We start from the raw sequence: 23303 nt of genomic DNA on the forward strand, positions 1-23303 counted from the left end.
GTACTTGGCCATCCCAAGTGCTATATAAATGTTAGCTATTATTATAGGGAATAAAGGAATGGCAGACAAGGATTGATGCTACTCAGTATACATCAGGGGATGCTGGCAGAGATTTTGAAATATTGTTCCTAGGCCTGGCCATTACTGACTTAATAGAATAATGGAGCAAAGGAAGAGATGAAACAAAAGCCAGAAGGAGACAAAAGGAGAAATGAAAGAACTTGACAAAAAATAACTCATCCTAAAGTAAGTGTACAGTTCTGCCTTCTAACTTCGAGCAGAGTCAAGTGGGCAGCAAGGGCAGTTCTCTGGCTTGGGGGTCTGGAGGAAAGAGACTCTTAAGTTGCTAGAATAGGAAGACACACTGAAGGGCCTCTCCAATTGCTTTTGCCAGTAGTATGTGGAGTGCTTTTTTGTGCCCAGTACAGTGTCCAGCCATAGAATTGAAGGATTTAAGCCTGGAAGGGACATTAGACATCTGGTCCAACGCCTTCATTTTACAGATAAAATGATAGCCAGAGAAGGAAAGTGACTGGCCTGAGGTCATACAGATAGGGTCATAGGGTTATTAATTTTAGAGCCTGAAGGACCTTAGAGGACATTGAGCACAACCTTCTCATTTTACATGAGGAAAATGGCGACATCGGGAAAGTAAGTGATTTGTCCAGATTCACACAGCTATTAAATGTCTGAGGCAGGATATGAACTCGGGTCATCATGATTCCAAGTCCGGCTCTCTATCCATTATATCATATTCCTCTTAAAGCCAGGTCTTCTAACTCCAAACCCAGTGTACCTTCAAGATTTGGGTTCAAATTCCAGCTAAACCAGCTACAACCTCATTTTCCTCATCTGTAACATAAAAGGCTTGCTCTGTATAACCTCTATGGTTTTGTCTAACCCTATATTATGTATTACAATGACAAGAACTGGAGAAAAAAAGTTTAGGTTACAATAGAATGCCATTGAAATCCCCAACAAGACCAGGGAGTGTTACCCTCTGAAGACATTTACTACTTCCTAGTTTTGCTTCCATTAAGGCACGGAGAGATGGGCTCATGCCTTTCACCTTTGCCTTCCCCAGAGCTCCAGGACTGTGGCTACCCCCAATCCCCCTCTGTACCCTATACCCTCCTGTCTCCTGCTTATCTCAAATGGAAAATTAAACCAGATTTTGCCAGAAGGATCACTGACTTAAATATTTTAGTCAAAGGATCAGAGAATTGAGAGCCTAAAAAAACCTCCAAGATCATTTAGCTCAGTCATTTGCCCAAGATAAACCCACATGGTAAGAAGTAGCCTTAGCATTTGAACCTGGAAGACCACAGCTAGTTTTCTATTATCTGTGGCCATGGGACATTGGGGAAACAGTGGGCAATGAGAATCACTGAAGCCAAAAGGCTAGATAATTCACAAATCACTTTCTTAAATACTTTCAAACCATTTAAATGACGGGATCTTGGCACACCTTGGGTAACTCTATTGCTACCCAGATATCAATTCCCTGGAAAAAAAACACTCCAGAAATGGCTATAGAGAGTGACCAAGAACAAAAGCTTGGCCTGAGTGGTACAAACATGTGATTCTCTCTTAATGACTCCTCATTGTCAGATCACCAGATCATAGGGTCGTAGGTGGAGAACCAGAAGGGACTTTCAAAATCATCCAGGCACTTTGCTGTGCCTGGTGAATTGGATCACTGGGAGCCAAAGAATTCAAAGGAATAATCCACGTAATAAAAACCTATCTAAAGACCCCTGGTAAAAAGCTGTTCCATGGGTAGTTAAGAGCAGTCCAGAGGATAAAAGCCACTGGCAAGGACTTTAAAAGCTGTCAGCAAAGGGGTTCCCAGGTGCCTTAGGAAGTCCCTACTGAACTGAAAACCATTTTTATACACTGCTTCCCCCAAAGCACACAGCTAGGTCCCAGATCAATCCCACCTGGGGGCAAAATTAATGCAAACCACCCCAGGTCTGCACCATAATTTTCTTCCAACAGTCCCAGCTGGTGTGAAAAGTCAGGAGGCTGAGGGGGGAAGTTGGGAGAGTTAACTAACTCACTTCTCCCCAGGTTGACAAGTCCTGGGCCCACAGTAAAGATCATCATTTTAGGCGAAGTGGCTCTGATTTCACTTTGAGCTTTTCCTATCATGAGGTCACAGCATCACAGGATTTAGAAGGGGAAGAGATCTAAGAGATCATCTAGTCTGTCCCCACTCTCCCCATTTTACAGATACTCAAACTAAGGCCCAGCAGGGGTGAACTAACTGGAGATCATTCAGAAAGTATGTATGGCTTTTAAAGTCTTTGGTAATCTGGCTACTTCCTACCTCACTTGTGTCTTACTCCTCACATTCTCCCTGTCCTCTCTGCAAACCAGTGACAGCAGGCCTCCTTGCAGCTCCTGGTAATAGGCATTCTATCTCCTGACCCTGGATGTTTTCACTGGCTTCCCCCCTCTCCTCTCCAAGCTTCCTCATCTCTTCCTCCTGGCTTCCCCAGACTTCTTTCACATCGCAGTTAATTTCCCACATTCTGCAAGAAGGTTTTTCTTATTTCTTTGCAAATTGATTCCCTCATTAGACTGAGCTCCTTGAAAGCAGGGACTGTCTTTTGCCTTACTATAGATCTTCAGCACTTAGCACAGTGCCTGGCACATTGTAGATGCTTAATAAGTGTTTGTTGATCGACTGTTGACTGAACATAGCAGAGCAGGATTTGAACCCAGGCCTTCTGATGCCAAACTTCTTTCTGTTTTGAATCATAACTATTTGTGTTCTTCACCAAAGTCCTGTCATGCCTCATCATGGAGATGATGGATGACCATGGATACTTTAAAGCAATGACAGCTGGGCATCAGCACCAAGGTTGGAAAGACAGTATGGGTCCAGTCATGGCTGCATGTCTATTTTCTGAGAGCCTTCCTAGTTCTATTGAGAGAGACTTATCACTAGGTTGGCTGCAGCGTTCTGAAGTTTTTTGGCCTCGGACGCTCCATAAAATCTGGAGGATCCATGATCTTAGTGGAAGAAATATTCAGACAAGATCATAAATCCTTGAGGTACTGATGTGAAATTACTTGTGTGTATGTGTGTGTGTGTGTGTGTGTGTGTGTGTGTGTGTGTGTGTGTGTGATCATCCCATTAGTTATGAGCTACTTGAGGTCAGGGACCATGCCTTATTTTTTTAATCGTCATTTATTTATTTATATTATAAATTATATTTTATTATTTTTTCAATGAATAAGCATTTATTTTCTCACTCTCTCATTTCCCCAGACCTTCCCCTGGGGGAAAAAATGAAAAAGAAAACCCTTGTAATAAATATGCATAGACAAGCAAAACAAATCCCATATTTGCCATGTCTAGAAATGTGTGAGTCACTCTGTATATTTAGTCCATCACTTCTTTATCAGGAGGGGGGTAGAATGCTTTATCATTGGTCCTCTGAAACTATGGCACCATGCCTTATTCATTTTTATGCCCTCCAGTAACTAAATTGGGGCCTTGTAGATAGCAAGTGTTTAACAAATATTCACTGAATCAAAGCAAATCAGGTACTTCAAGGATAATGTGCAGATTAACCACCTCCGTATGTATGTATGTTCAGTTGTTTTCAGTCACGTCCAACTCTTTGTGATCCCATTTGGGGTTTTCTTGGCAAAGATACTGGACTAGCTTACCATTTCCTTCTCCAACTCATTTTACAGATGAGGAAACTGAGGCAAACAGGGATAAGTGACTTGCCCAGGGTCACACAGCTGGTAAGTGTCTGAGGTAGGATTCAAACTCAGGTCCTCCTGACTTCAGGGCCAGTGCTCTAGCCACTGCACCACCTAGCTGCCTCTTTGCTGACTCCAGTGGTTCTCAAACGTTCTCAGGACTCCTCTATGCTCAGCTTCCCCAAAGGGCTTTTTGTTTTGTGGTTTGCATCTACTGATATGCCCCATATTAGAGATTAAAAAAATTATTGTTACAATAAAAATAGTTTTGACTCTGAGGAGCCCCTGAAAGGGCCTTGGGGACTCCCAGCGGTCACTGGACCACACTTTGAGAGCCAGTGATCATGTGGCATGTCAGTACAGGGCTCAAGGAACTCCCTTAATTCATGGTCAAGTCCAAATACAAAGTTTCTGAGTTCTGTAGCCCAGGCTGTAAGAAGGTGATCTTGGGAGCTCAGCTGCCCCCTCAGAAAACAAGTACAGCTCCAGACATACAAAATCCCCCAGGCCTCTCCATCCTTGGCTCATTAGCACAGATGGTAGCATCAGCTCCACCAAATGGCTCTAAAAACGGTCTCCTGTGACTGCTCTAGCATCAGGCCTAGTCTCCTCCACTCCATAAATTTAAAAAAGCCTGCTAAAGGGCTCTGGTGTGAGTCAGGTCCAGTTTTCCTGTGACCATGTCAAACAAACACACAAGATCAACTCTCCAGGCCCAGAGTTTGGGTCTGATCTTCTAGTGCAGGTGGGTAAAGACAATTGGCCTCCTTACACTTAGTGAGAAAAATGGGGGCCACAGTGGAGGAGGGCAAAGGACTTCTGTAAAAATCTGCTTGATCCAAGCCCGGGAGATAGAGGGAACAAGAGCTTCCTTGATTTCTAAGAGCATCCTTTCTCGTCTTCCCTTCCTCCCACAGATCCCTTCTCCCTGAGCTTCATGTTCAATGTCTGAGAGACTTTTAAGGTCTCTTGTTCTACGAACCTCGGCCTACAGCTGCCATGTGGAGACCAGTGAGTTTCTTAAGGAATGTCTGAGCCATCCAGCCAGAATGAGAGCCTCGGCTTGGCTTTGGGATGGCAGCTCGGCCAACAAGGGACATTTATGTACTGACTAAAGGAATTGCTCTCAGGAGTGGGAAAGGAAGAGAAAGAGGGGGGGGGAGGCTAGGAGAGAGGACAGAGGAGAGAGAAAGAGAACAGAGAGAAGAGGAAAGGAGAGGAGACAGAGAGAAAGAAAAAAGAGAGAGGAAAAAAGAGAAAAGAAGGGAGGAGAGAGGAAGAGACAGAGGGAGAGAGAGAGAAAGAAAAAGGAGAGAGAGAAAGGAAAGGAGAGGAGACAGAGAGAAAGAAAAAAGAGAGAGGAAAAAAGAGAAAGGAAGGGAGGAGAGAGGAAGAGACAGAGGGAGAGAGAGAGAGAAAGAAAAAAGGAGAGAGAGAAGAGGAAAGGAGAGGAGACAGAGAGAAAGAAAAAAGAGAGAGGAAAAAAGAGAAAGGAAGGGAGGAGAGAGGAAGAGACAGAGGGAGAAGAGAGAGAAAGAAAAAAGGAGAGAGAGAAGAGGAAAGGAGAGGAGACAGACAGAAAGAAAAAGGAGAGAGAGGGAAAAAGAGAGAGAGGAGGGGAGGAGAGAGGAAGAGACAAAGAGAGAAGAGAGAGAAAGAGGAGAGGAGAAAGAGATACAAAAAGGAGAGAGAGCGAGCGAGAGAGAAAATATGAGTTATAGTTATTTAAATGCCAGTCATTTTAGAAGATTGATTCTCCAGGCCTGTCCTGCTACTAATAACCCAGAACAGAGGTTAGCCTGGTTATTTTGGGTTTTTCACTTTTCTTGTCAAAACTTTCCTTGTATGGTTGATTACCTGGAAAAATCAATTACCTAATCATCAAACCCCTAATTAATCTAGGCAATCTTCAATCTGTATTGAAGCAGAGTCATAATCATCTTCTATCCACCTAAATTTTTCCTTAAAGTATCCATGGCCATGGATTACTAGGCCCTCTGGTGGGCCTGGGGTTAATAGGGCACTAGAGTTGACATGAGGAAGGCTTGGGTTCAAATCCCACCCTGGACACTTAATAACTGAGCCTCAGTTTCCTCATCTGTAAAATATGGGACCTACCTCACAAGTCAGTTGTGAGGCTTAAACGAGATGCTGTAAAGATAAAGCACTGTGTAAATGTAAAAAAAAAAAAAAGAAAACATTTATATAGCACCTACTATGTGCCAGGCACTGGGCTAAACATTTGACAGTAATTATCTCATTTGATCCTCACAACAACCCTGGGAGGTAGGTGCTATCATTATCCTCATTTTACAGATGAGGAAACTGAGGCAAACAGAGGGTTAAGTGGCTTGTCTGGGGTCACACAGCTAGTAAGTGTCTTAGGCTGGATTTGAACTCAGGTCTTCCTTATTGCAGGACTGCCTGGCACTCTATTCACTGTGCCATTTAAAAACTGTCTTTATTCCCTGCTTTGTCCCAGGTATTAGCAGTCGCTCCCTCCTGAAATTATTTTGTAAGATTTTATATTTCCTTACTATGTTTTGTGTCTGTCCCATCCACATCCCCAGTAGATGGTAAGCCCTTGAGGGCAGGGACTTCTAAGTTACTGTCTTTGTATCCCCAGTACCTTGAATTGTACCTTGTAGCCACATAATAAATGGTTGTTCTAATGATGAGTCAAATTGAAGTTTTATGTAAATGTGGGTTTCAATATTAGCATCTATGGATAGGATTAGTTCTAGTACAAACTTCATTCCTACCTAGGCTATGCTCCCCACACGTCAGTTTAGGCCATTCCCTTCTTCCCCTCAGGCAGGGGCACAGTGCCATCCTTAATTTGTCCAGCTAACTGACCATATAAGTAAACAGTAAGCTGATGATAAGAAAACTGAGAATGAATCGATCAATTCATTAAGCACCAATTCTGTACTGGGCACTGGAGATAAAAAGACAGAAATGAAATCAGTCCCTGGCCTGAAAAAGTATACAGTCTAAGTGAGAGAGACTCTGTGTGTGTGTGTGTGTGTGTGTGTGTATATGTGTGTGTGTGTGTGTGTGTATCTCTATATGCATGTAAATCTCTTTCTTTCCAGTACACAGATAGAGAGATCTATATAGACATACATATACATATAGCTCTGCCTACATAGATATAAATACACATGTTTATAGGCACACACATTTATCTGAAAATAAGTGAAATGTGAGCGTGTGTGTATGTGTATGTGTAACCTGAGCCCCCAAACCCATTGGTATGGAATCCTCTGCTCATCGGTGTTGATCAATGCCTCATGCCAGTAATAAGGTTTAGAGGAGAGTTCGTCACAGCAGTAGAGATGAGAGATTCACTTTCTTCAGTCTCTTCAAGCTCTCCAGTCTCTGGGGACTTTGGGCTTCTAGTGTTAAGACAGAAGACATGTGGAATTCCAATCTCTCTTCAGGGCCATGAAGGGAGAAATAATCTGGGAAGATGTCAACATAAGAGGAGCTGGCAGTCTCCATCATGTCCCTCTCCTTAGCTTGGTATACTAGAAGCTTAGGGGAATTTTCCCCTTGCGTGAGAACTGGGACTCTGCCTGCCTATCTGTCTGTCTGTCTGCCTCTATGTCTCTCTGTGTCTGTCGTTCTGTGTCTCTGCCTCTATGTCTGTGTCTGTCTCTCTCTCCACTGAACTGAAATATCTTGCTGTCAATGGAAGGGTTCCTTCATGCTATATTTCCTGGTGTATGTTTTCATATGTATACTCTTGCTGACTTCTGTTTTGCTGTCGATTTGGATAAATGGGTTTCTTTGCCATTGGCTATGTGTGTGTTCATTGTGGAACTAGTATTTGGTGGAAGGAAGTCAAGCTTCAGATATACGGCTTGGGGTCTTCCTTTTCCCATTAATGAACATTGATTAGGAGTTTAGCTTAAACCAAGAACTACATCCTCTAAAACATTAAGAATGTTTAAGGGAACAGATAGACATAATTCTAGCCCAATACCCCTCTCTAAGGAGAACAGCATGGCCAGCCCCTGCACTCCATTTCCTGCTTCCCCTCCTGGCAGGAATTAAAATCTCCCTTGGAGAAAGGTGGGGGGAGGAGATGCTAGAGATACACCTATTCTGGTCTCCGTGTGAACCATATTGAGATAGCCTTCATTAACACGAATACGCAAAAGAGAGACAAGATAATTTGGGGAGAAGATACTAGCAGCTAGAGGGATGGGGGAAGGCTTTATGAAGATGCTGATGCTTGAATTGAATCTTGAAGGACGCCAGAAATGGTGGAAAGGAAGAAATGCATTTTAGGCATGGGGCATTTCTGGTATAAGCCTATGCAAAGACACAAAGAAGAGAGATGGAATATCACTAGCTGTGCAATCCTGGACACATCATGTAACCTCTCAGCCTCACTATCCTCATCTATAGAATGGGAATAATAATGGCACTTACCATCCAAGATAGTTGAGAGGATAAAATGAGAAAATGTTTGTAAAGTGTTTTTCAAACCTTAAAGAACTATATAAATGCTAGTTATTGATATGTTATTATTAATGTATGAAGAACATTATGAAAGGCACTTCATACTATAGAATATGTGAAGGGGAATACTTTGTAATAAGGCTAGAAGGGTAGGATTGGGTCAGGTTGTGAAAGACTTTATGTACAGCAGGGGAGTTTATATTTTATCTTCAAGGTGATAGGAAGCCACTGGAGATGATTGGGGAGGGGAGGCCCATGGTCCGACCTCTGCTTAGCAAATCACATTGGCAGTGGTGGAGGAATTTTGTACTGAATATTGCAGTGAGGAAAAAAAACAAATTGTTCACCATCTTTTATTTAGTTATTCTTCAAACAATTAGGCACCTCCTTTTCCCCCACCCCCACTTTCTCACTTTCTTGAGTTGAACAACCCCAGTTCCTTCCTTAAGGAGGATATAGAAGATATAGTAGGGAAGGGAAGAATGGTGGGGGCATAGCTCAAGCCCAGGAAGGATGGATTAGTTACAGGAAGGATATGACAAAAACCCAGTGGAGGCAGGGGCTGGGGGGGGGGCGGTGGCAGGGGCAGGGAGTAACAGTGAAGGGGTGGTAGGAGGTGAGCTAACCATATCCTTATAAGCCTGAGCAGTCCTCCTGTCCTGGTGGCAAAGGCAGCAACATGACTGAAGCAACTAATTCACTGACTGAACTTGGTCTGAGGAAGCTTCTACTAAGAAGACTCCTCATGCCTTAAAATAGGAACTGAGAACCTCCTTGCTTGGCACACAGTAGGCACTTAATACATGTTTGTTGGCAGACTGGTTGCCTCTTATAAAGAGAAAGAGGAGGCTGAAGTCATTGCTGGTACCTTGGAAACAGACTCCATGAGTAGTTCAATATGGCTGCCACATTTTGTGATACAACAGCAGGACAGAAGAGCGTCTACGAAGCTGATCATGGGCCTGTCTAATGGCCACAAATCAAGGCCATATCCAGGGCCAGCAAACACCATTGAGTTTTCTAACACACTTCAGCCCACAGACAGCCAAACAAGGGCATGTCCAAACACAAGTTCTCCCTCATTAGACTCTTTATTTTTAACCCATCCTAATTTTTGACTGAACCAAAGAAGGTTGAATTCTGGGAAGAGCTGAACTGTTTTCTAACAAAAAAAGGCCTAAGATGCTGTTGGACAGATGTATCCAAGTTGCAGCTTCCTCTCATACTATCCTTTATTGTTTATCACCCCCAAGTTTCCTTGAACTTGGGGATGGATGAGGCTGCTGTCTTTGAAACAGAATCTCAAGATTGAAAGTGACGCGGGGGCAGCTAAGTGACACAGTGGATAGAGCACTGGCCCTGAAGTCAGGAAGACCTGAGTTCAAATCTGGCCTCAGACCAAATACTTGACACTTACTAGCTGTGTGACCCTGGACAAGTCACTTAACCCCAATTGCCTAAAAGCAAAAACAAAAAAAAAACAAATTAAAAAAAAAAAGAAAGTGACTCAAGAGGCCTTCTAAGCCAACCCATACCTGTACAGGAATATCCTCTATAATACTGCCAACAAATAGTAATCTAGACCCTATTAAACACCTGCAAGAATGGGAAAGCCACTACCTCCCAAAGCAGCCCATTGCATTTTGGGAAGCTCTTTCTCTTATGAAGTCAAAATATTCTTCAAAGCAACTTTGACCACTGGCTCTTGGTTTTGAGCTCTGAGATCAAGCAGAGTAATCACAATCCCTCTTCCACATCGACTACCCTACTCCCATGAAGACTACTCCCATGTCTCCCCTCTTTTTTCTAGGCCAACCATCTCTAACTCCTTGGTTCCATCCTCAAGTGTCTTGTTCTCTGGTCCTCTTGTTTCCTTCATCATCTGGAGTCATTCCAGCTTATCAACATCCTTTCTAATGTTGTCCATCCCCAGAAAAAGAACTGATGGTATCAGTATAGATTGAAGCACAATGTTTTTTTGCTTTTTTTTTTTTAGTTGTTTCCCCTTGGGTCTATGTTTTCTTTCACAAAGTGACTATTATGGAAATGTTTTGCGTAACTACACATGTATAACCTGTATGAAATTGCATGCCTTCTCAATGAGGGGGGTTGGAGAGGGAGGAAAGGAGAGAACTTAAAACTCATAGTTTTAAAAATGAATGTTTAAAATTAGTTTTATATGTAACTGGGGAAAATAAAATACTAAAGAAAAAAAGTTAAAAAAAATCAATGTCCTTTTAAAAAGGTGGCACTCTGACCTGCCCTTATTCTGGGCACTAAGTCCTCATCTTCATCAAGCCCAGGACTGTGATATCATACAGCTGATCCAAGTTGAACTTGCAAACTACTGAAACCTCCAGATTTTTTAAAAACAAAGTCCTGCTTTCTAGCCATGCCTCCCCCAACCTTTATGTGTGGGACATTCTGTAGGAATCCCAATATAGCAGGCTTACCTTTCACACAGGCCTGTACCAGTCCATACCACTCCCCACAGCTGTCACAGAGCAAGGTGAAGGCAGTCTCTTTGTGACCCATGACGTAGCCCTGGGCACAGACATACAGCAGCTCATCCCCCATCTCAAATCCAGTGTGGCCATGTAGGATGGTGTGGGGGAAGGAAGGGGGATCCCCGCATGGTTTATCTGAGGAGAGAAGGGAAAGGATTATTTTCTGTAAATTACAAAAAACAAAAACAAAAACAAGCCCAAAAAACCTCATTGCCTGGTTTTAAGTCTTTGGGAAAGAAAAGCTTATTAAAAGTGCCAGTCCATCAGAGCCCTTGCACCAACTTTTTCCTAAAACAGTTGCCGAAGCAATCTCTCTTACTGAAAAATATCATGGACAGAAGAAATAATCTCCACAAGGTATCCATTTTCCTTGATTCAGACATCTGCTCTGCCCACTACTATTTCCTATTCCTCCTTTAATATTGGCTACAGATTTATGAATGACAAGCCCCAGACTGCCATTTTGGGTTCAACAACATGGCTTCCACATGGGCACCTGTACTGTTGGTCTTTAAAGTTTCACTTACACTTCCATTTTGACTAGAGCAAAAAATGACTACAGAATGACTACAATGACTACAAAAAAGGGAAGCTTCAATGCCAGCTTCACTTTGTCTTTGCTTTTTACCCTGTGGCCAGGGTACAGTCTTTATTTCCATTCATGGAGGCCACTATTATTTGGTGAGGACTTCAAGTCAACCTGAATTAAATCCCAGTTAGATCCTTAAAGGCTCAGCATCTCTCTCCATGCCCTCAGGCATCTAATCCTCTTTCAGAATGTGTACCCCCTCTCTCTGTCTACTATCTACCCCTATTAGGATCTCATTTGGATTCAGTCAGTGATGGAGAAGATAGGACTTTTCGACAAAGAGAATACTACAGGCATTCTTAACTTGGAGTCGAGACAGTTTAAAAAATCTATTTTGGTAGCTATTTCAATATAATTGGCTTTCTTTCTAATCTTATGAATTTTCTTTTATTCATCTAAAAACATTCTGAGAAGGGGTCTGTAGGCCTTACCACACTGCCAACAGAGTCTATGACACACAAAGTTTAAGAACCTCTGAAATACAGGACCTCATGAAAGCATGGTGGTGGTCCCATATGCCCCACCTATGGTCCCACTCCCCAGTCATATCCTCTACTGCAGAATACACTCATTCAGCCTCTTCAATTTTGTTACCACATAAGGTGGGGGAAGGCAGTCTATTCTCCCTAGGGTGTGACAAGTATTTTTACGAACTGAGAGAGAAAGATGATTAACCAAACAGCACCATTCTCTCCAAAGGAAAACCCAAGAACAGTGACCAGGCTCGATAGCAGATAGAAAGGAAAATATTCCATCCCACAAGACTCTGGAGATCTTCTCCATCAGAGGATATTTCCATAATGGCATAGTCAGAGAATCTGGTTCAGGAAAACCACCAAAACCACCTGACATTCTCGGACCATTTATTATAGATTTCTGGGTTTCCCACACACATGCAATAAGTAAGTTCCAGTCACTTGGCCTGGGTGTTTTCTGCCTCTCTTGCATAAAATCTTCCTATTTCAACTAAATATGCTGAGTTTAGGAAGCAGCCTTCCCATTTAGGAGCTGCCTGAATTTAGTGCCCTGGGTTTCCCATTCCTTTGCTTCTGAACTCAAATAAGGAAAGAATGAAATATCTCTAGCTCAAAATGTTTTCAGCCTTTACCATCAACTCTCAATGATTCAGTGGCTGATGATTCTAGTAAATAACCCTAGCACTAATTGTGGCCCAGGATGGCTGGAGAACACAAGTGAGATGATATATATTTCTCAAACTTCAAAGGATTTTTAAACAGATTTTTTGTTGGGGGCAGGGAGTGGGGGTGGGGATGACACCTGTAATTATAGACTTACAAGACCAGCATCCTAGATTTAGAGTTGGAAGGACCTTGGAGATCAAGTTCAACTTTCTCATTTTATGAATGAGGAAATAAAGGCCCAGAGTGGTCAAGTGATTTTTCCAGAGTCACACACCTAGTAAGTGACTAAAAAAAGCAGTATTTGAGCTCAGGTGTTCCTGATTCCAGCACTCTAGCCACTAACTATGCGGGCCTACCTGGAAGCTCTCATTAAGCGTTAATTAAATGTTAGTTAATGAAGGGTTAATTAATCTCCAAAGAGGTGATTCCTTTACTTTTGAGAATGGAACCTGCCTTACAACTTATATTTTAGAGAGCATGGGGAATACTAAGAGGTTAAGAGACTTCCCCCCTTCCTCCTCTTCTTCTTCCTCCTCCTCTTGCTCCTCCTCCTCCTTCTGATCCTTTTTGTGGTGAGGCAGTTGGGGTTAAGTGACTTGCCCAGGGTCACACAGCCAGTAACTGTCCAGTGTCTGAGGCCAGATTTGAACTCAGGTCCTCCTGACTCCAAGGCTGGAGCTCTAGCTATTGTGCCACCTAGCTGCCCCTTCTGCTCCTCTTTTTTCACCGCTTTACCTTCCCCTCGTCATGACATTTCAGCACAATGAGCCGTAGGCTTTGCATTATTTGATAAAATAATAATAAAATTAATTTGGAGAAACAAAAGACCTGGGATATCAAGAGAAATAATGAAAAAGTAGTAAGGAAATGAGAATAGCACTTCTAGACCTCAAATTATATTATAAGACAGCAGTCATCAAAACCATTTGTTGGGGCAGCTAGGTGGCACAATGGATGGAGCTCCAGCCTTGGAGTCAGAAAGACCTGAATTCAAATCCAGTCTCAGACACTTGACACTTACTAGCTGTGTGACCCTGGGCAAATAACTTAACCCCAACTGCCTCACCAAAAACAAAAGAAAACAAAAAACATTCGTCATTGGTTAAAAGATAGAGAACTAGTTCAGTGGAACAGACAAGACAAAGGAGAGGCAGAAACAATGGAACTCAATACTGCAATATTCATTAAGCCCCCCAAAATAAATTATTTAGGAAAAAAATCCCTATTTGATAAATTAATTTGACCAAATGACATTCTCCAGTTGATAAGTGGTCAAAGGATATGAATAAATAGTCCTCAAAAGAATTACTATTAATAGCTATATGAAAAAGTGTTCCCAGTCACTAAGAGATGCACAGAGCATCCCAAGGTTTTACCTCTAACCCAAAAAACTGGCAAAGATGATGAAGGAGGGGGAAAGTCAATGTTGGAGGAGTTACAGGAAGATATAGTACATTGTTGGTGGAGTTGTGAATCAGTCCAAACATTTTGGAAAGCAATTTGGCTTTAAGTAAAACAAACAGACAAACAAACAACAAAAACTCTAAAATGCCTGCATCTTTTGATCCAGGGATGCTACTACTAGGTTATAATATACCCTGAGGAAGTCATCAGTAAGAAAAATTCCCCATAAATAATGAAAATATTTATTTTATTGTTCAGTTGTATCTGACTCTTTTGTGACCCAATTTGGGGTTTTCTTGGCAAAGATACTGGAGTGGTTTGCCATTTCCTTCTTCAGCTCATTTTATAGAACCGAAGCAAATGAAGCTAAGTGACTTGCCCAGGGTCACATAGCTAGTAAATATCTGAGGCCAGATTGTAACTCAGAGTGATGAGTCTTCCTGACTTCAGGTCCAGCATTCTATCAACTGTACCACCAAGCTGCATACACACACACACACACACACACACACACACACACAGAGCTCCAGTAGTACTTTTTTATGATAGCAAAGAAATGGAAACAGAATAGATACCTATTGACTAGGAAATAACTAAACAAATTGTTGTATATGAAAGTAATGTGACATTACTGTCCTTTAATAAAAACAAATATGATGAATACAGAGAAGCATAGAAAGACTTCTATGAACTGATGCAGAGTGAAGAAAGGAAAACCAAGAAAACAACATATGCAATGACTACAGAAATGTAAATATAAAGAACAACAGTCACAAAATAATTGGAAGTGAACTCTGAAGAGTTACAAAGAACAAGAACAGCCCCAAAGAAGAGATATGAGAAGACATCTACCCTAACTTCTCTGCAGAGGTTGGAGATCCATGTGTGTGGAACACTGTATTTTCAGACTTTTTCAATGTATTGCTGATTTTTTTCTTCTCCTTTTTCTCTAAAAAATATTCTTTGTTACATGGAATGGCTCTCTGGAAGAGGGGAAGGAGGATACAAGGATAAGTTTTGGTGGCATAAAAATAAAAGTTATCAATAATTTTTTTTAAAAAAAGTTTGATATGGGAGACACAGAGCCTGTGACTATAATGAAATTTCTGATCAAAGTAGCACAGAATATTAGTACTGGAAGGGACTTTAAGGATCATTTAATCCAACTTTCTCATTCTGTAGAGAAAGAAACTGTACCCCAGAGAGAATTGATGTGTCCAAGGTGACAGATGTGCTTATGGAGACAGTGTTACACAGCAATGTAACATGATGGAGACACAGGTAATAGAGGCAGTATTACACAGTGATGTTACAGTGATGGAGACCCCAGTGATGGAGACAGTGTTACACAATGATGTAACAGTGATGGAGACTCAAGTGATGGAGACCATGTTTCATAGTGATGTAACAGTGATGGAGACAGTGTTACACAGTGATGAAACATGACACAGACACCAGTGATGGAGACAGTATTACACAGTGATCTAACAGTGACAGAGACAGTGTTACACAGTGTTGAAACATGACAGACATAGGTGATGGAGACAGTGTTACACAATGATGTAACAGTGATGGAGACTCAGGTGATGGAGACCACGTTTTACAGTGATGTAGCAGTGATGGAGACACAAGTGATGGAGACAGTGATACACAGTGATCTAACAATGATGGAGACAGAACCCCAAAACAAATCTTCAGACTCCAAACTGAATTATCTTTCTCTCTTTCAACTTCCTTTATGATTTCAGCAATCCATGGTCTCCCCATTTCTGTGACTGTGCAAGTAAACCAAAAAAAAAATGAAGAGTACAGCCCCCAGATGTTTAAGAACCAGGCTCTGGCAGCTTTACAGAAAACAATACTCATATGAATCCCCACCTACTTACGTCCCTGGGTCTTGGGTTTCCTAACTCTAAAGACAGACATAGGAAATAATGCTGTGGCACAGTCTAAACTACCAGAATGATAAAAAAAAAAAGTTCAACAGACTAAGACAGTGGGATGGTCATAGATGGTGAGAGAAGCAGAAAACAACAGAAATCCCCCTTAGGCCAGAGCAGTTACTTTCCCTAATGAAGGATATGACCCAGTTGTCTCACCCAGGGTAGGATCTGGGAAGGTAACTTGGACAGAAATATTTCTTTTCAATTAAAAACAGGAAGCCAAGGTAAGCAAATCACAGACTGGGCCCAAAGGCAGGCCTGGACTCCACCCCACAGAAAACCTCAACTGCGGTTGCAGCATGATCCAGACAGCTACATCCAAGACAAATGCCTACTAGCATGGAACAGAAAATCTTGTTTCCACCTGGGAATCAGAACCACAGACTCTTTCAGTGGGAAGGAACCTCTGAGGCCATCTGGTCCCACCAATATTCACCTAGAAATCTTCTCTACAATGCCCTGACAATTAACGGTCATTGGGGCTGTGCTGAAAGGCCTCCATAGCGGGAAAATTTATGACCTCCAAAGCAGCTAGTTCATTCCACTTTTAGACCTCTCTCATTGTTAGCAATATTTTCCTCACATAGAGCCAAAATCTACCTCTTTAACTTCCAAACATTGCTTTTTTTCTTTTAAAATGTTTTTTTTAATAAAATATTTATTTTTGTAATTGAAAATGAATTTTTTGGTGTTCTGACATTTCCCAATAGTTCCCACCTCCCCATCCCAAAAGAAGTCTCCCTTGTAACAAACCAACCATCCTTTTTTCTCATTCTGCCCTCTGGGGCCAAGCAGGCTAGGCCTAATATTTCTTGCCCTTTAAAGGCTTAAAGATTGTTGTTAGTGCTTCATTCTCAAAGAGAACCAGTGATATCAGGAGGGTGATGTCTTGACTTGCAAGAGAATTGGATTTAAGTGAGGCTGAGCTGTGCAAAGTCATCAGCCTCACTCTCCTCCAGAGTCATCTGAGTCTGGTGGCAAGATGTAGGTCAGGACAACTGGAGGTGACTCTAGATACAATGGGAGACCTTGGCCTTTTTAAGCTAAGGTCTTTCCCAGGTCTCATGTCTCCCCTAAGTCTTCTCTCCTCCAGGTTATGTATTCCTAGTTCTTTCAAATGGGTTTGATTATGGTATATTCTCCAGTCTACATACTCCTACCCCAGACTTGCCATTGTCTTCTAAATAGACTCTAGCACATCTCTATCCTTCCTAAAATGTGATACCCAGATCTGAATGTAGTATTCTAGATATAGCTCGACTAGGGAAGTTCACATCAAAACTATTATCTCCTTCATCTTGTACATAATTCCTCTTTTCATAATTTTTTTAATCCCTCTCTTAATATGGAGAATTACATTAAGCTTTTTTGGGCTGCCACATTGTACTGTTGACTCATATGCTTTTAGTATACTTCATTGGGTTGTTTTGAGGATCAAATGAGATAATATATAAAGAGCTTTGCAAATATTAAAGAGCTATGTCAATGCTAGCCATCATCATCATCATCATCATCATCATCATCATCACCCCCAACAAGTCTGGAACAAGAGACATTTGAAATAAGTAAATTTGAAATAAAAAGCTTACTTGAAAAGAAAAAGAAGCTTGATTCTGCCAAATAAAGTTATGGAGTGAAAGACATTCTCACTAGACACAGACACTTGGGCTTAAGTTGCAACTTGTGAATGAAGCTTATATCAGAATCAACTCTAGACAGTGGCTACTAGGAAAGGGTGTGACTTAGTGTTAGCCATTAGAGTGCCAACCTATACCCAATGAATGCTTAGATGCACTTGCATACCTTCACTTGCTTTCTTTACACTGGACCAGAGTAGCTTCCTTGTTACCCTATAGCCATGCCTTATCAGTTGTGTAATCATATGATCAAAAAAAGAAAGGGTGTTAAGAGGACATCATACTTTCCCTTGGAGCACTGAAACATATTTCTGGATTTGTCTGTTCATCTCAGATGTAGTAATAAAGTTCCCCCTCATTGGCTTCAGTAATAACTCTGCAAGGGGCAGAGTCATAGCATGCATCCTCAAATAATTATTTCATCATCTTTATGAACTCCCCTTTCAGTAAGGGGAGGAAATGGAGGGTAACTGCATACTCCATCAGGCTTAGATGGCACTCATCTCAGGAAGAATACCATTCCTATTAAAAAAAAAAGAATGCCATTCCCTATTGAAATACATGACTAGAGGTTAAAAGCGGGCGGAGGGGGGTACTTTTAAAAATAAAATGAAAAAACCCCAATAATTTCTTTTATTTGTAATTTAAATGTATATAATTTAATGTAATGTAAATTTATGTAAATTTAAATGTAATTTAAATGTAATTTTTCAAAAATCCCTCTGTGATTGGAAAAAGCAATATAGTATATTGAAAGGCACTATGAATTTGGAATCATAGGAGCCCTGGGTTCGAATTTTGGCTCTACCTACTTCCTGTGTGCTGCTGGGTCAGTCAATGAGTCACGCTAGACCCCAGTTTTCTCAGCATAAAAATGAGGGGGTTGAATTAAAAAATCCCTAAGGATCTTTCCATGTTTAAGTCCTATAACCACCTGTGACCATAGAGGAGAGAGGGGTTAAAAGAATGCATATAAATTTAATCCCATTCACTAAAATGAAATGATGATCCGTTTGACTCATAGTGTATCATCAACATACATAGTCTTGCTGGGTTCCTGGTTTAGTGAGTGAAACATTGACAAAGAAGTCAAAAGATCAAGAATCTTAGTTCTGGTGCTATCAGACTTGTTCTATACTTTGGGGCTAATCACACCTTTCCTATAAGTCTTGATTTCTTTGTCTTAAAAAAATCATAAATAAATAAATCAGAGGTAATAGGATGCGATGACTAGAGAATGAGTCTGGGATTTGAGAACCCTGGCTTCTGGTTCTGATTGCCATTAATTAATTGTGGATCCAGGCAAAGCTTTCTCTGGCCCTCAGTTTAGTCATCTCCAAAATTAAAGAGTTGGACTCAACGATGTCTAGCATCCCTCCCAGACTCAGTGATTTCTGTCTCTATCTACATCTCCCTCCCCCAATTCAGTTCAGAATTAATTAGTCAATAAGCTTTTATTAAGCATCTATGTGCCAGGTACCATGCTAAGTAATGGTGACAAAACACAAAAATGAAATAGTTTCTGCCCTTAAGGAGCTTATATTCTATCAGGGGAAATAATGTTTACATGTACAAAAAGATATAAATATATATATAAAGTAAGCAAAGGGTAATTTTGGAAGGCAGCAGCCAGTCAGCAGCTAAGAGGTGAGGAGAATCAGAAAATAAAAAAATTAATATACTACCAAAATACAGAAAAAATTAATATACTACCTCATACTGGAGTCAGCATATTAAAAGGAAAAAAAACCTGTTTGGGGTTCATTGGTGTTGATCCATGTCAGTTCAAAACAGTATTTTTTTATGTTAGCTACAAAGTCGGTTTGCTGGCAAAAACACAATCTTGAAAACCTAGTGACTCACAGGAACAAGTCAGCCTGCTGTGAAGACAGTGGCTTGCTCAGGATTTTCCTGCCATTAATTCTGAGCAAAGAGACCCTTCGGCTACAGACATCGCGTTCCTGCCCTGGATCCCACTTCTTTCGCCTGGATAAGCATTGACGTTTGTGGCCAAGATCCAGGGCTTGATTCATAATCGTACCAAACCAACGACTTCCATGTTTTGACACCCTTCCCCTCTCCTCCAGACTGCTTTCCACAATCCATCACATCAGCTGTCTGCTACTGCAATATGTCTCCTCTGTGTCTTCTCTTCCTCACGTTCTCCTGTCCCCACACAGCATATACTTCAACTTCCTTCTTGTCCACCGCTTCCTGGTCGCTACTTTCTTCTTTTTGTATCATCACCCCTTGGAGAAGGGATGCACATGGCTGAGGACTCTAAGTTCAGGTCTAAGTTCAGACTATAAAGCTTTTCCTCCTCCATCACTATGATCAGTTGTACAGCTAGAAACTGAGGGTGTCCTTAATCAAAAATGGTAGTGGGACTCATTTTTTTTATTAGCCATCATTTTAATGACATTGATCTTTGGTATTTCCCTTGTTATTCATCATAAAGCAAAGAGCTGGACAACTGTGCTATGTTGCTGGGGCTACTTGGTCAGGAGTCACCCCAATAAAGAGAGAAGGATACTGCTATTATCTCATGTTCTGACTCAAAGTTCCCTGCATTGCCTTTTGCTTTTCCCCATGCAGAAGAGTCACATAAGAATTTTTCTTTTTTCTTCCTTCCTTCCTTCCTTCCTTCCTTCCTTCCTTCCTTCCTTCCTTCCTTCCTTCCTTCCTTCCTTCCTTTCTTTCTTTCTTTCTTTCTTTCTTTCTTTCTTTCTTTCTTTCTTTCTTTCTTTCTTCCTTTCTTGTCTGGACCTATGATTTCATTAGTAGAAGCAGTTCTCCATTAGGAAACTCTCTTCTGCCAATGTAGGTCAGAACTTTCTTTGAAACTCATCATCAAATTCCTGTTCCTTCACTATGGTGCCTGCCCTAGAGCCATCATCCTCATTCTCTTCTGTCAGAACCTTGGACTCTGTCCCCAGGAAGCCTAACTTGGAAAGGTAAGCTTTCACCTCATCTTGTCCAGAATCAGGCCTCCATGCTATTTCCCAGTCCTCTCCACACCAGGCTGCCTTGCGCATACCCTCCTCACTGTCTTCTGGCTCCCTTCTAAGTTAAATTTGGGGATGTTTAATGTCTCTTCCATATCTAAGGATCTATATGTGTTGTCTTCCCTCATTAGAATGTAATCTCCTTGAGGACAGGAACTGACTGGCTTGCTTATATTGTATCCCCGGGGCCTGGCAGATTCTAAATGTGCTTAATCAATGTTTTATTTGTCTGTCTGGAGCTAGAGTTCATATTCTTTTTTGTGTCATGGTCCCCTCTGGCAATCTGGTGAAATCCATGGACTCCTTCTCAGAATAGTGTTTTTAAATACATAAAATCAAATACATAGGATTACAAACCAATTATATTGAAATATAATTAACAATGTGGTAAATACGTGGTAAATATAAATATAATAAATATTTTGATATTGTAAAACACACACACACACACACACACACACACACACACACACACACCCCAAAGTCCCAGACCCTTGGTTAAGAACTCTTTATTTAGAGGGGCAGCTAGGTGGCACAGTGGATAGAGCACCAGCCCTGAAGTCAGGAGGACCTGAGTTCAAATTCGGCCTCAGACCAAACACTTGACACTTACTAGCTGTGTGACCCTGGGCAAATAACTTAACCCCAATTGTCTAAAAATAAAATAAAAAAGTTAAAAAAAAGAACTCCTTATTTAGAGAGAGTTGACTGTGGCACTGAGGGGTTAAGTGACTTACCTGAGGTACACTCTTAGTCAAAGGCAAGACTCGAACCTGGGGCTTCTTGACTCTTGAGACTGGCTCTCTATCAACTATTCCCCATGCTATCAAAAGAATTAATTCCTACAGTTTTGAGAAATCGATCTTCCCTCAGTGTCTCCTCTGACAATTTAGATGCCTTTACTGAAGTGAAAACCAATGTAACTGTAATGTTTTGTGGAAACTTCACAGTCTCTGAGAATTTATTTTATCTTGACAGATATAAGAGTCTGTAGCTGTGGGTGCTCCCTCCATGGATTCAGACATTTATTGGAGCCTCTAAGAGAGGCTTCTTCATCCTTGTCTAGGGTCAGTTGGGTGCTACAGTGGATAGAGCACTGGGGTCTGGAGTCAGTATGACCTCAGACACTAGCTGTGTGACTCGAGGCAAGTACCTTAACTCTGCCTCAGTTTCCTCATCTGGAAAAATGAGCTGGAGAAGGACATGGCAAACCACTCCAGTATCTTCACCAAGGAAATGCCAAATGGGTCACAAAGAGTTGGATCTGAATTAAATGAATGAACAACACATTCTTGACTAGGTCTTTACATAAATCCTCCATAGGAATCTCCATGATGTTGCTAGAAGGCTTTCTCTCACTGCTAGAGGCTCTCAAAGGAGAAAGATGAGCCACTAAAACTCCAGATAGAGAATTTCAAGGTTGGAAGAGATCTCTTCAGCCACCAAGTCCAAATGATACTTGAAAAAAGAATCTCTACTACGATAATTATAATAATTTGGAGATTTGAGAAGTGAGCTAATAAAGGAAACTCCCTGACTTGTATCTGCCCAGGCTTGGCTCAAAGACCTCTGGAGACAGTCCAATTCACTTCTGGACACCGCTAATTGTTGTGAAGCTTTTCCTTTGTAAACTTCCACCCCACTGCTCCTGGTTCTTGCCTCTGGGGCCAAGTTAAACAAGGCTGATTCTCCCTCCCTATGACATCCCTTCAGATACTTGAAAACAGTTTCATGATCCCAGCCCTCTCCTATGCCAAGTCTTCTCTTCTCCAGACTAAACATTCCCAGTTCTTTCACTCATACGACATTCACCCTTCTGGCTGCCTTTCTTTGGACATCCTTTCACTCATCGATGTCCTTCTTTAAACATGGTACCCAAAGTGAACATCTATTTGAGTCTCATTCTCACTTCGTCATAGGAGCCTCCACCATGTTTGCTTCCAGATTCTTAGAACCCTTTCAGATCTTCTAATGAGTACACATATATACATGTTATTTACTTATATGGCAGCAGCACATAGCAATTTGGGGCAAAATCTCCATTCAGACACCTTTTGTCTGAAGTCAGGTTCACCTCCTTTTAACTGGGAATCCCACTTAAGAATCCCACTTGCTAGGTCTCACCAGCTTTCAGACTCCAGGGGCAACACAGAAACATTCTCTCCAGAAGCCAAGTGTTCAGTGGCAGAATTTGTAGGGATCACAACTATTACAAGACCATTACAAGACTCCAACAATTTCCAGGCTCTCCCAGGATGGAGTATACTCACTTCTGGGATCCCCAGTGGCAAAGGACTGGAATAGGTTTAAATTCACAAGGTCACTTGTATAGAGCTTAGGAACCTCAGAGACCACCAGATCCAACCCCATCATTTTACAGATGAGGAAGTGAACACCTAGAAAAATTAAGCAGCTTTCCCTGTGTCACACAGGCAGTAAGAAAAAAGAGGCACCATTTGGACCCCAGGACCCTTGACCCCAAAGCTAAGTACTCTTTCCACTGTAACATACTTCCCTTAGTTCTTTTTCTTGGGTTGTTTCTTCTCTTTCATCTCTGTGACTGGTTTATTTAAGATGCCTTTTGTTAGGATATTTTATATTTTTGAAGGTATTCCTCTAGGGCAGCTAGGTGGTAAGTGCCAGGCCTGGAGTAGGGAAGATTCATCTCCCTGAATTCAAATCTGGCCTCAGACTCTTACTAGCTGTGTGACCCTGGGCAAGTCACTTAACCCTGTTTGCCTCAGTGTCCTCATCTGTAAGATGAGCTGGAGAAAGAAATGGCAAACCACTGTACTATCTTTGTCAAGGAAACACCAAATGGGGTCACAAAAAGTCAGGTACAAACTGAAATGACTAAACAACAATTTCTCCATTTCTTTTGTATTC

The 23303-nt window shown here is 41.5% G+C and overlaps 1 protein-coding gene across 1 annotated transcript in view; it reads right to left on the bottom strand.

Moving 5' to 3' along the window:
* SUSD5 (sushi domain containing 5) overlaps nt 1-23303 on the bottom strand; it is a 108957-nt gene that overhangs the window by 18153 nt on the left and 67501 nt on the right. Inside the window, exon 4 of the mRNA XM_020987404.2 lies at nt 10644-10832. Within this exon, the coding sequence (XP_020843063.1) occupies nt 10644-10832 (189 nt within the window). The remainder of the gene's footprint in view (nt 1-10643; nt 10833-23303) is intronic.

Source organism: Phascolarctos cinereus, unplaced genomic scaffold (assembly GCF_003287225.1).
Source record: "Phascolarctos cinereus isolate Bilbo 61053 unplaced genomic scaffold, phaCin_HiC Scaffold_1;HRSCAF=81, whole genome shotgun sequence".
In the NCBI taxonomy this organism is placed as follows: Eukaryota; Metazoa; Chordata; class Mammalia; order Diprotodontia; family Phascolarctidae; genus Phascolarctos; species Phascolarctos cinereus.